General features: G+C 41.4%; 2 protein-coding genes across 2 annotated transcripts in view; both read left to right on the top strand.

The window, feature by feature from the left end:
• LOC118102966 (solute carrier family 12 member 3-like) overlaps nucleotides 1-7,868 on the top strand; it is a 9,412-nt gene extending 1,544 nt beyond the window's left edge. The window contains exons 5-27 of the mRNA XM_035149610.2: nucleotides 572-667; nucleotides 918-1,057; nucleotides 1,144-1,254; nucleotides 1,340-1,454; nucleotides 1,752-1,882; nucleotides 1,964-2,048; nucleotides 2,459-2,616; nucleotides 2,720-2,827; nucleotides 3,053-3,176; nucleotides 3,284-3,385; nucleotides 3,530-3,685; nucleotides 3,797-3,896; nucleotides 3,986-4,097; nucleotides 4,327-4,461; nucleotides 4,703-4,809; nucleotides 4,937-5,019; nucleotides 5,126-5,194; nucleotides 5,363-5,467; nucleotides 5,727-5,838; nucleotides 6,391-6,477; nucleotides 6,778-6,913; nucleotides 7,281-7,348; nucleotides 7,730-7,868. Coding sequence (XP_035005501.2) covers nucleotides 572-667; nucleotides 918-1,057; nucleotides 1,144-1,254; nucleotides 1,340-1,454; nucleotides 1,752-1,882; nucleotides 1,964-2,048; nucleotides 2,459-2,616; nucleotides 2,720-2,827; nucleotides 3,053-3,176; nucleotides 3,284-3,385; nucleotides 3,530-3,685; nucleotides 3,797-3,896; nucleotides 3,986-4,097; nucleotides 4,327-4,461; nucleotides 4,703-4,809; nucleotides 4,937-5,019; nucleotides 5,126-5,194; nucleotides 5,363-5,467; nucleotides 5,727-5,838; nucleotides 6,391-6,477; nucleotides 6,778-6,913; nucleotides 7,281-7,348; nucleotides 7,730-7,868 — 2,579 coding nt within the window. The remainder of the gene's footprint in view (nucleotides 1-571; nucleotides 668-917; nucleotides 1,058-1,143; nucleotides 1,255-1,339; nucleotides 1,455-1,751; nucleotides 1,883-1,963; nucleotides 2,049-2,458; nucleotides 2,617-2,719; nucleotides 2,828-3,052; nucleotides 3,177-3,283; nucleotides 3,386-3,529; nucleotides 3,686-3,796; nucleotides 3,897-3,985; nucleotides 4,098-4,326; nucleotides 4,462-4,702; nucleotides 4,810-4,936; nucleotides 5,020-5,125; nucleotides 5,195-5,362; nucleotides 5,468-5,726; nucleotides 5,839-6,390; nucleotides 6,478-6,777; nucleotides 6,914-7,280; nucleotides 7,349-7,729) is intronic.
• A 2,957-nt stretch (nucleotides 7,869-10,825) lies between these two features.
• On the top strand, nucleotides 10,826-13,648 carry LOC118102659 (snaclec 7-like). Its single transcript, XM_035148991.2, has 5 exons — nucleotides 10,826-10,932; nucleotides 11,285-11,334; nucleotides 11,525-11,593; nucleotides 12,198-12,233; nucleotides 12,733-13,648. The coding sequence occupies exons 3-5, from the start codon at nucleotides 11,560-11,562 to the stop codon at nucleotides 13,089-13,091; spliced, it is 429 nt and encodes a 142-aa protein (XP_035004882.2). The 5' UTR covers nucleotides 10,826-10,932; nucleotides 11,285-11,334; nucleotides 11,525-11,559; the 3' UTR covers nucleotides 13,092-13,648.
• Nucleotides 13,649-13,661: the final 13 nt, after the last annotated feature.

The raw sequence follows: 13,661 nt of genomic DNA on the forward strand, positions 1-13,661 counted from the left end.
GATGTTTTGTTATTATGGCAACAACAGTGAACGTGGGGTTAGGATTGTGGGACGATCATGGGTTGGGTAGGTTTGGGCCAATCTCGGAGCCCATCTGCTATTGTCTGTCAACGTTTGGCCTCTGGGGCTTTCGGCGCAGACGGTGGAGATCTGGATATCTGGAGATGGAGAAAGATACGACATCCACGACAGGGTTTTTCTGTCTTTTTCAATCTCTATCTCTACCAGACATTGCAGGGTGGTGCTTTCCATGTCAAGTTACCATAACTTAGCCATAAACAGCCTGATTCACCAGGTCGCGTACACGGGGTGTCACAGGATAATCCAGGTGTGTAATCATCTGGATTCTTCTCATCTAAATCAGACAAATCAGAATTTGAAATTAGGACCAAATCCTCACGTTCCACAATAAACAAGTATCCAAAGTTTGTAAACTCCATGAAGACGTACGTCACAACCGCAGACAGATGAAGTATCAGGAGCACATCTACCATCTTTAAAGAATAAAAACACAATAGTATTGATGATAGTGTTGTAATAATGATGAACACCTTCCTTCGTCTCATCCCAGTATTGACCTGGCTTATTATCCTGATGTCCATGATGGTGACCTCAGTAACTGCTCTCTCCATCTCCGCCATCGCCACCAACGGCAGGGTGACCTCAGGTCAGTCGCCATTTAACTTGTGAATACGCAAATGTTCTGAAATCATCTTGTGTGAGACATTTGGAAAATTACATTTGCTTTTAAATTCAAATTCAATTTCCTCACTTGAACTTCTTTCCTTGGCCTAATCTGATGTTGATCTCAGCTCTTTGATGTTTGAATCAACGAGACAATCCAAACTTCATCTTTATTTGAGTTTTAGATCTTTCTGCCGATGACAACCTCATTTCTCTGTCATCCCTTTGTCCAGGTGGGCTGTACGTCATCATCTCCCGCTCGCTGGGTCCTGAAATCGGCGGACCAGTCGGGATGGTCTTCTCCTTCGCCAACACCCTGGCGTGTGCGCTCAGCACCGTTGGCTTCGCTGAGGTGGTCAGTGGCCTGATGCAGGTACTGAAGATGCTTCAAGCACTTTCAAGCAGTTTCTATCACCGTTGAGAATATTAACACACAAACAATGTGGTTGACGGCTGTAGGAGTTCGGTGCTGTCATGGTTGATTCAGTCAATGACGTCCGTATTGTGGGCGTCATCACGGTGACGGGGCTGCTGCTCATGTCACTGGCTGGAATGAAGTGGACGTCCAAGGTGAGCACATCCGAAGACATCTCAGTTTCTTCACTGTAGTTCGCAGTTTTTAATTAACTTGACTCGTTTCTCCTCTTCTCTCCAGACCCATATTTTGTTCTTTATATTTGTTTATGTGGTCTCTTTCTCCAACTACTTTGTGGGAACGCTCATTCCTCCCGGTCCAGAGAAACAGGCCAAGGGCATCTTCGGTTACCACGGTGAGTTTAGGCTGCTTTCTTATTATTACATATTGTTTTATAAGAAGCAAAATCTTAAATTTGATAAACCAGTTTATGTTAAAATGTTCTGCAGCTTTATTTTTATTTTTCTGTTCCTGTCAGTTTTACAATAAGCAAATGCATGATTAATGAAAATGAAATAAAACCATGTGAAGTTTGGGCTTCAGGAATTATGCCTGGAACAAGAATATAAATAGATTTTTTAATCATACCTTGGTCAAATATCAGAATATCAGAAATTAATACAATATAAACTATTTCCTTGTTCATATCCAGGTGACATCTTGATTTCAAACTTGAAACCAGCCTGGCGAGGAGCCGACGGCTCCTTCATCCACATGTTTGCCCTTTTCTTCCCCTCCACCATTGGCGTCCTGTCTGGAGTCAACATCTGCGGAGACCTCAAAGTATGACGGATAAGCTTCTTCCAGCTCAGCTGCCAACAAGAACCACGTGAATGTTGACTTGGATATTGTTTCCTTTTGCAGGACCCTGCCTCGGCTATTCCTAAAGGAACCATCCTGGGCATTTTCTGGGCAACAATCAGCTATTTAGCTATTTCTGCAACCATTGGTAAGATAGAACTCCTTCAGCTGTTGTGTTCATCCGGTTCAAGGGGTTTGTTTTAATCACTTTCCTTCACGATGAAAGACCAAGAGTCCAAACGGCAGATTCTGAACTGAGACTTGGTGGAGGGAATGTATTATATATCTCGATATATAAAGAACCTCTGCCCAGAAAATCATCCATTCCAGACTCCAAAATATTCCAAAACATGAAGTGAACTACACACAATGTGTTTGCAGGTAGTTTCAACATGATGTACTCTGTGTTCTCTGTTAAGTGTCAGATGCAACTGTAAATGAAACCTGGAAGAAAAACAATAATCTTGAATTTGAAGGGTGTCACAGTTTTCAGCAGAGTTTTGTGCAGAAGCTAAAAGTAAAAATTCAAAAAAGTGACGATATGATTTTTGGATCTAGCTTCGTGTGTCGTACGGGACGCTTCAGGAAATATCGGTCACGTTCTGGATGGAAACATCAGTGAGAGCTGCGTGGGTCCGGGATGTAACCTGGGCTGGAACTTCACAGACTGCATCGAGTCGCAGTCATGTGATTATGGTCTGGCCAACGACTTAAAGGTACCCTTCTGTCTGTTGCTTATAGCGTCTGTTCCGTTCCTATTTTCCCTTCATGCTAGTGTGTAAAATCTGTGTGTTCATAAACGTTATGTATATCCTTCAGGTACCGGGCCACGTGGCGGGTTTCTACTACCTCAACACTGCCGGCGTCTTTGTAGCCACGTTGTCGTCGGCGCTCGGCTTCCTCGTCTCTGCTCCGAAAATCTTTCAGGTGAGAAACAACAGGCTAAACAATGACGTGAATAAATAGAATACAAAACAACAAGATAATATATGGATGATCACCTTTGATAAATAAATAAATACACATGCTTTTGTCCATTGTTTTTCCAAATCTCCCCAAACTCACGTTATCAGAGAAATGTAAAATGTCGTAGCTGGAAATGAACGTTAATACGGTGTTTTACAAATTGATATTTTCTTCTTTTTCTGCCAGTGTCTGTGCAGAGACAACTTATACCCATACATTGGATTCTTTGCAAAGGGTTATGGGAAAAATGATGAGCCACTCCGGGCCTACATCCTCTGCTACGTCATTTCCGTGGCGTTCATCCTCATCGGTGTGTCTCGTCTGCTCTACTGGACATAACGGATGAATGTATTTGTGTTATTGACCTATTTAATATCCGACCTTCATAACGTGGTTCTCCCTCCTGTGTCGCCGCAGCTGAGCTGAACTCCCTCGCAGTCTTGATCACCAACTTCTTCCTGTGTTGCTACTGCCTCATCAACTTCAGCTGCTTTCACGCCTCGATCACCAACTCCCCCGGTGAGTCACCATTAATCAATTAACTGTAAAGCCTGCAGGACCTCCAAGGGGTCACCGACCTCTCGTTGAAGGTCCCTGACGATATGTGAGTTTAAATGTTCGGGCACCTGAAAGTCCTCTCTTCCTCACTGTCGCCCCCTTTAGGTTGGAGGCCATCATTTCAGTACTACAGTAAATGGACGGCTTTGTTTGGAGCTGTGATCTCTGTAGTTCTGATGTTCCTGTTTACCTGGTGGGCTGCGCTCATCACCTGCTGTATTATATTCTTCCTGTTCGGATACGTCAGCTACAACAAGCCTGGTGAGCGTAAATAAACAAAAGCTGTGATTTAAGATTTTTGCTGTGTTCAGAAAACAGTTCAAATTTGATATTTTGTCTTTTTCTCACTTGTGTGTATTTTAAATTCCTCAGAGGTGAACTGGGGATCATCGGTCCAGGCGGGTATATACAACACGGCTTTGTCCTACTCTGTCGCTCTGTCGGGTGTGGAGGATCACGTCAAGAACTTCAGGTGAGCAAACACATATTTCTGTCGTCTTGTAGAAATGGTTCAGATGTTCAAAGGTGTTTTCTGATGCTTTGATCTCTGACATTTATCAGACCGCAGTGTCTCGTCTTGACCGGGCCCCCAAACCAGCGCCCTGCACTGGTGGACTTTGTCGGCACCTTCACTAAGAATATAAGCCTCATGATCTGCGGAGACATAATCATGGTCAGTCGTCACATTCTTTTCTCCTGCAAGAAAATGTTATGAAATAATGAAATATTAAATTATGAAATAAGAGAGAGGGATTGTACCTTTGAATCAAAGGACGGTTCCAAGTCTGAACATCCTTCTTATTTACTTTGACACAATTTAACTTGAGCATCTTTATCTTGATTTTAAATCTTTTATTAAAAATGTTCTTATATAACGATGTGCTTGGATCTGTTGCCTTCAGGAGCAGGAAAGACAAACCCGTCCCCAGAACGCCACCGAGCGCTTGGTGAAGTGGATGAACAGGAGGAAGGTGCGCTCGTTTTACACGCCTTTCAGTGCAGACTGCCTCAGAGCTGGAGCTCGACACTTGCTGCAGGTACAACATTTATTTGTTATTTGCTTTTAATGTTCAAAACTCTACTGGGAATTCTGTTTGACGATACATTGATATTTTCATTTATACACACGTGTTCATATTTATTCTCATTTGTTTCTTACATAACAGATGCAACAAAACATATTACACGTATTCAAATCATCCAACTACTCACAGTATATATTTTAACCTCTATTTTCCAAAAACTTCCGATGTGCTTTTTGCTCACATTGGGTTTAAGGCGTCTGGTCTTGGGAAGCTGAAACCCAACACGCTGGTCCTGGGCTTCAAAACCAACTGGAGGGAGAGTTCTCCTGAGAGAACTGAAGATTATATCAACACCATAAAGTCAGTGTGATCACGGACGTTCACTGTTTCACTGCTCTGTTCTCGATAGTGTGAGGAATATAAAATGAGTTTTTCTTTTCAACCTCATATTTAAACTTTATTCTCTTCTTTCTTTTCTTTTCTCAAGTGATACGTTCGACTCCAACTACTGTCTGTGCATCTTGAGGATGATGAACGGGCTGGATATCTTTGACCAGTTTGATTTCGAAGGTTAGAAATCCAGACTTTCTTCTGTACGTTCCGACAACAAGATATGTTTGTTTAATATTAAATTTGATATAAACCATCGGTTAAGGATGTAATGTCTGTCCTCCAGTGAACCAGGGATTTGAACCTGATGAAAGTGTGGAAAGTAAAGACCAACAGGCTCCTGTTAGAGAATCAGGTGAGAACTTACTGCGCTGAAAAGATTTATGGGTTTTAATCTGCTGCGATCGAAACGCGACGACCAGGTGAACACGTTAAGGGAAACATATAAGTGCTAATTGGGGGATAAAGGGTCAGAATACAGAGGAGCTGCTGCTCAGCTGATTGTCCTACTCTGCTGCTTCAGTTGACGACATCTCCACCAAAGGTGACGGCGACCAGGTGAAGACAGTGTTTCAGGACGACCAGGGGAAGAAGACCATCGACGTCTACTGGGTGGCCGATGACGGAGGTAACTGACAAAACCAACACACCGGACACAGTGGGGGGGTTCTCAGGATGTAGGTGAGGGGCGGTGCAGCAGGCGGAGGCAATGAATGAATGAATTCCACCGCGGAGATCACGGGATTTTGTTTCCAGCACATCGACACCTTTGCCTCCTGAGATACAGAGAGGGTTTCTAGAGTTCAGCTTGTATTTTGCCCTCTTTAATTCATGTGCATATTAAGTTCGCTCCTCTTCATCAGCCACCATCTTGCTCGTCCCTTCAGGTCTGACTCTGCTGGTGCCGTACCTGCTCACCAGGAGAAAACGCTGGCGCCTCTGCAAGGTCAGGGTCTTCATCGTGGGAGATGAGCACGACATGGAGGCAGGACGCAACGAGTACGTTTTCACGGTTTCACCTTCTTCGATGAGCCAAACACTGAGAGAGACGATGTTTCTGCTTCCTCTAGTTCTTCCAATTTCCCTGAACTGCAAAATTCAAGTGGTTGGAATTAAATGTCTATAAAAGATGGAAGTAGGCTGTTAGATTTATTCTGGAGTAATTTTTAGAGCTTGAGCGATTCATCTGTTCACTGACAATTGTTTTACAAAATCAATAATACAGAATAGATGTGCAACATTTTTTACTTTGCAAGAATTGCAATTAAATTACATTTCTGTCATATTGTTTATATTTGTTCGTATTTATAGTTTATAATTAAAGTTTGGTTAAACTGTAAAATGTCAAACCTCAATTACATTTATTTGTAAGTTTCATTAAACGACATCTTAGGAATAACCGCTTATTCTTTGTCAACATATTTACTGGCCGATTTATAAGTATTGATTTTCAGTATTACTTTAATATTTTCCATTGGACATTGTTGCAGAACCGAACACAACATGATGTTCAGCGTAATCTGATCTCTTCTAATTATTCCGTGTTTTTAGGATGATCTCATTGCTGAGGAGGTTCCGTCTGGATTTTAATGACGTCATCGTGATGACAGACAGCGAGAAGCCTCCGCACGCCAAGAGGTACGTCCACAGAAACCCGTCAGTTAACTGCGGCTTTTATTCGGAAAAGACAAATTACAAAACCTAGAACATTTCTGAGTCTGACTCGCCCTAGTGGTAGATACAGGTATGACACCGCTATGGATTTTTTTGTTATGATCAAGTAAAACTCTAAAGATTAATAAACGGCAGGTGGATTTAAACTTTTCACTTTATGCAACATTGGTTGAATAAATTCATCTGCATTGTACAATATGTAGAATTAATTCCTGCCTTTCACAGCAAAGTGACACGTGTCCTGTTTTTCTGTTTGTGCCTCAGCCTGAGTAGGTTTGAAGACAGTGTCGCCCCCTTCAGGCTACATGATGAACAGCAGCAAGACGTCTCAGTTCAGGAGTTAAGGCAAAGGGCCCCGGGGAAAATATCTGACAAGGAGTATGAGGCCTTCAAACTTAAGGTGTGTGTGTGTGTGTGTGTGTGTGTGTGTGTGTGTGTGTGTGTGTGTGTGTGTGTGTGTGTGTGTGTGTGTGTGTGTGTGTGTGTGTTTCCCTGTGTTGTGTAACTTATGCTTCTTTCAGACCTGCACTGAACTCTGGACGTAGAGATGCTGTATGTGAGATTGCAAAAGCCAAAGTCAGTTGCTCTGGGCAATTTGTGGTGTGACAATCCCTGGTAAAATGTCCGAGTGAGCCCATGTGAGAAAACAGACCCGGACAATCTCCTGCTGCGTCCTCCACGTGTGACGGACAAACTTTGGAAAATGTCCGGACACAGTCGTCCTTGCTTCAGTGTCGGTCTCTCACTCTAATTTCCTCCCCTCGCAGTCTGAGAGAAAAGTGCGGCTGAACGAAATCATCCGGAGGAACTCCCAACAGGCCACTCTGGTGCTTGTGTGAGTACAGTTCACACGTGTCTCTCTGCGCTGCCTTGCAACAATCTTGGTTTGGTTGCAGGTCAAGTGAAAGCACCATTACTTCTTGACGTGCTGTTTTGTTAAGTTCATACAGAAGAGAGATTAGTTATTATCATATTATATATTAATAGTCATGGGCTTCGACTTTAATCGTGAAATGTCAATTTGATTCTTGACACTAGGAAACTATCTTGAAATGCAAAATGGAAAAGAATCTAAATTTTCTCTCTTTATGCCCCAATTCTCTTCCATGAGTTCATTTATTTTTGAGTTATTTTATTTATAGAGCGACAGTAAAGTGCTGCACAACAAGAAGACTCTCCAGATCCTTTGAGTCCTGATTGTCTCTCATTTGTCCAGGAGCCTTCCGGTGCCGCAGAGTGACTGTCCCAGTGCTCTGTACATGTCCTGGCTGGACACGCTGACCTGCGGCCTGCACTGTCCCGCAGTCCTCATACGAGGAAACCAGCAGAACGTCCTCACGTTCAACTGCCAGTAAATGAGGAGTCAGAGGGATGGACGACTCTCTCGGACAGAAGGAATAACTCACAGACACCAGTGATTCGTGTTTTAAAAGATAAGCTGTGAAACGGGTGCCAAGGACGGGTTAACACACCTAACAGCCTTTGGACATGAGGAACATATGCATGCACACAGATTGGAGCACATAGTCCTCGTGAAGCCACATTTAAACTCACTACATCCATATTTTTATTCGAATCTGCTCCAAATTGCAACCCAAGATTCACGAGGTCCTTGAATTCTTCTCTGAGAAATCAACAACAATGTAAAAACGCTCGATCTTGCGATGGTACGAGAAAGTGATCGCCTGATCTGTATCTGCAAAAACAAACAAACAAACAAACAAACAAACAAACAGACAAACAGACAAACAAACAAACAAACAAACAGACAAACAAACAAACAAACAAACAGACAAACAGACAAACAAACAAACAGACAAACAAACAAACAAACAAACAAACAGACAGACAGACAGACAGACAAACAGACAAACAGACAAACAAACAAACAAACAGACAAACAGACAAACAAACAAACAGACAAACAAACAAACAAACAAGCGACAGACAAACAGACAAAACAGACAAACAAACAGACAAACAGACAAACAGACAAACAGACAAACAAACAAACAAACAGACGAACAGACAAACAGACAAACAAATCGCGGATGATGAGGTGATCAGACCTGGTGTTAAAGCAGCACTGTGTATCCTCCACAGAGCAACAGCGCCCTCTGCAGCCACATGTGGTGATTAACTCTGTTTGGCTCCAAGTGATTTTCATGTTGAGGGAAAACGAAGCTTATCAATGTGTCGTCCATCTGACACACAACTGAACGCTGGATATTACCCATGATCCTCTGCTTCCTGACCCTGAAGAGCTGCAGCTGTAACCAAACTGTTCAGAATTCTTCATGTTTAACAGTTTCCTGCTGAATATTGGAGATAAACTCTGGTTTTTAATAACTTCAGAGTGTTTTTAACTGATCTCAGTTCAGCTTCACTCTTCACCTGCAGCTGGTTGTGACAGTTGAAGCTGACTCTCAGTCAGTTCTTCTCACAGGAGATGGAACCCACTCAGCAGAGTCACAGAGAACAGACGTTCAGGGAGAGAAGGAGGAAACTTTCTCATGTTCACACTCACACATTAACCTGCTGCTTTAAGATGAACGGTTGCTCAGTGTTGACGGATCTGATAACAAGTTGGCAGCTCTGAGTTCACACCTCGTATTAAAATTCATCTGCTGTGATCAGATCTCACTTCCCGTCGCTACATGCAAATAAACATTGACATCATTTCTGTTCGCAGGCAACAAATGATGTTGTTTTTCGACTGTGACTGAACAGACGTGTCCCTAAAGAAAGTCTAAATGAGACGTGTTTGTTTCATCCAGGTGCTGAGACAATCGCTGAACAGAGATCATTTCTTGTTTGATAATTTCTAATATTCCCCATCAGTCTGTTTTTCTCCACAGGCCATAAAGTTTAATTGTGTTGTTTAATACACATTTATTGAAGATTCTGTATCTTAAGCTTGTGTTGTGTTAGTCACCAGGTTATGGAATGAAGATTGAAGAAAATTAAGCAAAAACCAAATCTTAAATTATTAAAAATCAAACATAAATAAACGAACTGGAAAAATAGAGATGAGCCCCTTGAACGACAGTGATTCAAGTCTTTTTATTTTCTCGTATAAGTAAAAGTCCCGTCTCCATGGCAACTCGAGTGGAAATCTATCACACCAACAAACAAACAGACGTGTGGAGGTGATGACACCGAAATGGATTCTAATCAAATTCATCCTCACTCAGGGAGAAAATGTTTTCTTTCAATTTAACAAACTGGAATTTTGACAAATGTACAAATGTAATTTTATGTGTATATTTTTTTTGAAATAAAATGTCTCTGCCTGTCGGCTGTTGAACAGGAAACAGTGTTCCACATTTGTTTATGGCTTTCTGTTACTCTATGGAAATGATGTCCTCATCATCAATGGATCCTTTTCTCACTAAGATCCATCCTTCTCCTCCATATTTTAATATTCAAATGCTGATATATTTGCGACTACAATACACAAGGCATCTGCTCGGTCAAGTCATCGGAGTGAAGCTGAATGTTGACTGTTGAAAAGACAAACTTATAAAACACGTATGAGTATGTGGTAAATATTGAATGTAGTGTGCTTGTAGTGTTTTTATATTTACTCATTATACTGTAACGAGTCTGTACGTTACTTTCTGTACTACTGGCACTTTTAATGTCACTGTACGCTGTGCGATGACACTGAATGTTCGATCTGAATGTTAAATGTATTGCATTGCAGTCGACTCAGAGGTCGGTAGGTCGGCTGTCAGCGGAGCACATTGTACTCTTACTTTTCTGGTGACTCTTCACCTTCAACAGGTGCAAAATGACAGAGATCCTTTTACATTTGTATTGACGTGTGGGTTTTGACATTTTCTCTCATTGGAAATGTTCATGTTCAGTAATAACGTTTGTTTTAATATATGGACACAAAAGGAAGATTTTGAAGTCAGAGTGTGAAATAAAGAACGGAAACGTTTTGTTTTTAGATTGTTTAAACACTTCTTTCCAATAATGAAGAGCAAAGAAAAGGGATCAGATGTGACATATAAATGATTTAAAAACATATGCAGGTTTTAAAACATGAGAACGTGTGTAATGGCGTCAGCGACTCGGCCACTTGTTTACCGAATTCCAACTTGAGACAGTGGGAATTTTACATTTACAATTATTGCTTCACCCCCTGAATCAGATTTTACAACAATATTTGTTCCAGAAAACCAAGATGAATAAAAACCACGTGAGGCAAATGTAACTGAGAACTTTGAGCCAGGTCCTGCACGCCCTGCTCGGATGACCCCCGTGTTTGTTGTCGGTCACAACATGTAAATCACATCTGTTATATTTGCTTTTCAAATGAGGCTTTGAGGTTAATACGAGAGCTGAGTGTGAGTTTAGAGCCTGTTTCACTGAGACGAGCCGTCAGCACAGCACCGAGAGAAGGAATCACCAGTAAGTAAAACACTTTTATTCACTTATACAAGACAAGTATTTATAGCATATAACATGTGTGCTACTGTAATAGCAATTAGATGAAAAATGTAAGAATACACACACACACACACGCACACACACGTTTATACTTGATTTGATAAAGTCTAATTGGATCTTTTACAATGGTTGAAGATGATAAAACAAATATCAGAAAATGTTGTCTGTATTTTATCTGCTCCACATACAAAGACACGGCTTCAGTTGAGTTCAGGTTTGAGATGGAGGACGCTGTGGAAGACGGCACGTTTGAAATCTTTCAGGGAACCCTGACGGTGTTTGTCTTGTTTTGTGTTTCACTTGTGATTGACAGGCATCGAAAGCACAAGATCGCAATCCTCCAGACAGCAGCACAACTTTCAGGTTGTTGTTTTGCACATATTTTTAAATTTGTATTTTACTGAAATGAAAAATGTTCAAGGTGAAATGAACTGTTCAAGTTACCAACTATTTCTGAGTTTGTAGTGTTATTTGGTTGGTGCAAGTTTTGGTGCAAATCATTTTTTACATAAAATAGAGAAAAGATGTAAAAATGATCCCGTTTGTTTTACAGCGGACTGAAACAACCTGTCATCCAACGCAGCGAAGATGCAGTGGAGTCTGCTTCTGCTCATTCTGATGGGTAAGTGCGTCATCTCCTCAGCTCGACAAATCCACAACACAACTTAATCTCTACTAGTTTAACAGTTTGACTCCTGGACTGTACAGAAAGATGGACGCCATGACTGCTCCGCAAAACTGAAGCCGAAGCCACCTGGTGGCTGGCTGCAGTACAGGTCTTAAACCCTGACTCTTCTAAAGATGTTTCTGTCCTTTTAGGTAGTTCCAAACACACTGATGTTAAAAGCTTTTCCTGTAACTTAGATTTAATTATTTAATTCTATGAAAATGGGATTAAACTTCATGATTAGTATTTGAGACTGACTTGTGATTGGTCGAGCGTCTCTGTCAACGTGACCTCATCCCCTGGTCGCGACTGCACAGACTCCGCCTCCAAATGTGCAAGACTGCAGCATGGTCAATATTTTGGCTTGAATCCTGGACCTCGTCCATCTTTGTTTCCAGTCTGTGGTGAGACCTCACAGAGCGGTTGTTCCATGACCGCACTCAGACTTCAGTAGAAGTCAATGAATGGAGGAAGTGACGTGTTGCAAGTGATACTCGTGATGAAGATTTGGGCTTTTTTATCAGCATCAATACTGAATAATATTTTCTTCTATTTGTAGGTCAGTGTTATTTCGTCATGTGTGTTGATCATAAAGGTAAGTACTGGATATCGATTTTGTTTTTTAATCTGCTTTTCTGACAAATCAATCTTTCAGGTTTTCAGACATCTTCCTGTTATCTTTTATATTTCCACCATAAGAACTAAACGATGACGCGTAGGATTGTTCGGCCTCGGTGGAGGGATGCACTCCAGGGTCATTCCAGTTGCTCCTTTAGTTTTTTACAGATGTATGTACACACTGAATCTCTGTCAGTGGTAAATATATGAACTCCTTCGAGGAGAATGTGCGGAGCCTCTCACTCGGACATTTGCTTTCTCTGGATAATAACCCGGAGATGATCCTGTGTTCATTGCCTGTCTGGAAACGGCTTAAAACTATTAAATTAGTAATTATATTCAAAGTAGACTGTCAGACATGCTGGTTTAGGCACAAAAAGTCCAAGCAGCAACTTCAGTATTGAACTTCTTAATATTATTGTGATGCTTTTTATCGGAGGCCATGATGATCAAATCCCTGTGTTTGTTCATGACAGATAATATGACACTGATCAAAGAAGAGAAGACCTGGCAGGAGGCCTTGGATCACTGCAGAGAGAATCACCATGACCTGGTCTCCATCACCAACCAGACACAGCAGCAATCGGTCCAAGAGAAAGTCAAGAATGCCAAGATGACAAACGAGGCCCAGACTGATTTCATCTGGCTGGGGCTGCGCTACACCTGCACCCTGGGCACCTGGTTCTGGGTCAATGGTGAGATACTCAGCTATGACAACTGGAATTCAATACAAAGTCATAACTGTGACTCTGCAGCAGCCATGCAGAAAAAAGACCCCCATAAGTGGGTCGAAAAGAAGGACAATCAGACGTTTAATTTCATTTGTGTCGATTAGAAAGTGTTAAACCCACCTGACCGCAGTGGGGACACTTTTCATATATCTGGGGTATTTTTTTTCTTTGCTACAATACTGTATATGCACATTCTGCTCTCTGGGTTTATTGAACAGCAATATGACAAACGTAGAAATTACTAACAGACATTTGATTGCTTCTACGTATTTAAAAAATATTTAATCTTTTTCGTTAACATCTGGTGATGGTTATAAAATGTGTGAGACCGTATTTGATTTACTCTGATATTAATAATATATATTTCTGCAAGTCCATGTGAAGTAATAAAAGTCTTTTGGGATAAACCATGATCCTCTCTTACCCTGATTTCAATTCACATGAGTGTTGAGATTTTTCATCATGTGTGAAACAGCTGAATGTTGTGATGGGATTCTACAATCAGGTTGGTTTATTTAAAATATCTTGATGGTCCTGAAACCTTTGACTCAGCTTGAGAGTTTTCTTACACAGTTTCTTAATCTTTAATCAAGTAGACAACAAAGACTGCGTCTGATTTTACTTGGTTTGTTGAACGTCAATAAAGAGCTTGTGAAAATGTGCCGAGTGAGTCG

Source organism: Hippoglossus stenolepis, chromosome 23, assembly GCF_022539355.2.
Source record: "Hippoglossus stenolepis isolate QCI-W04-F060 chromosome 23, HSTE1.2, whole genome shotgun sequence".
Classification (NCBI taxonomy): Eukaryota; Metazoa; Chordata; class Actinopteri; order Pleuronectiformes; family Pleuronectidae; genus Hippoglossus; species Hippoglossus stenolepis.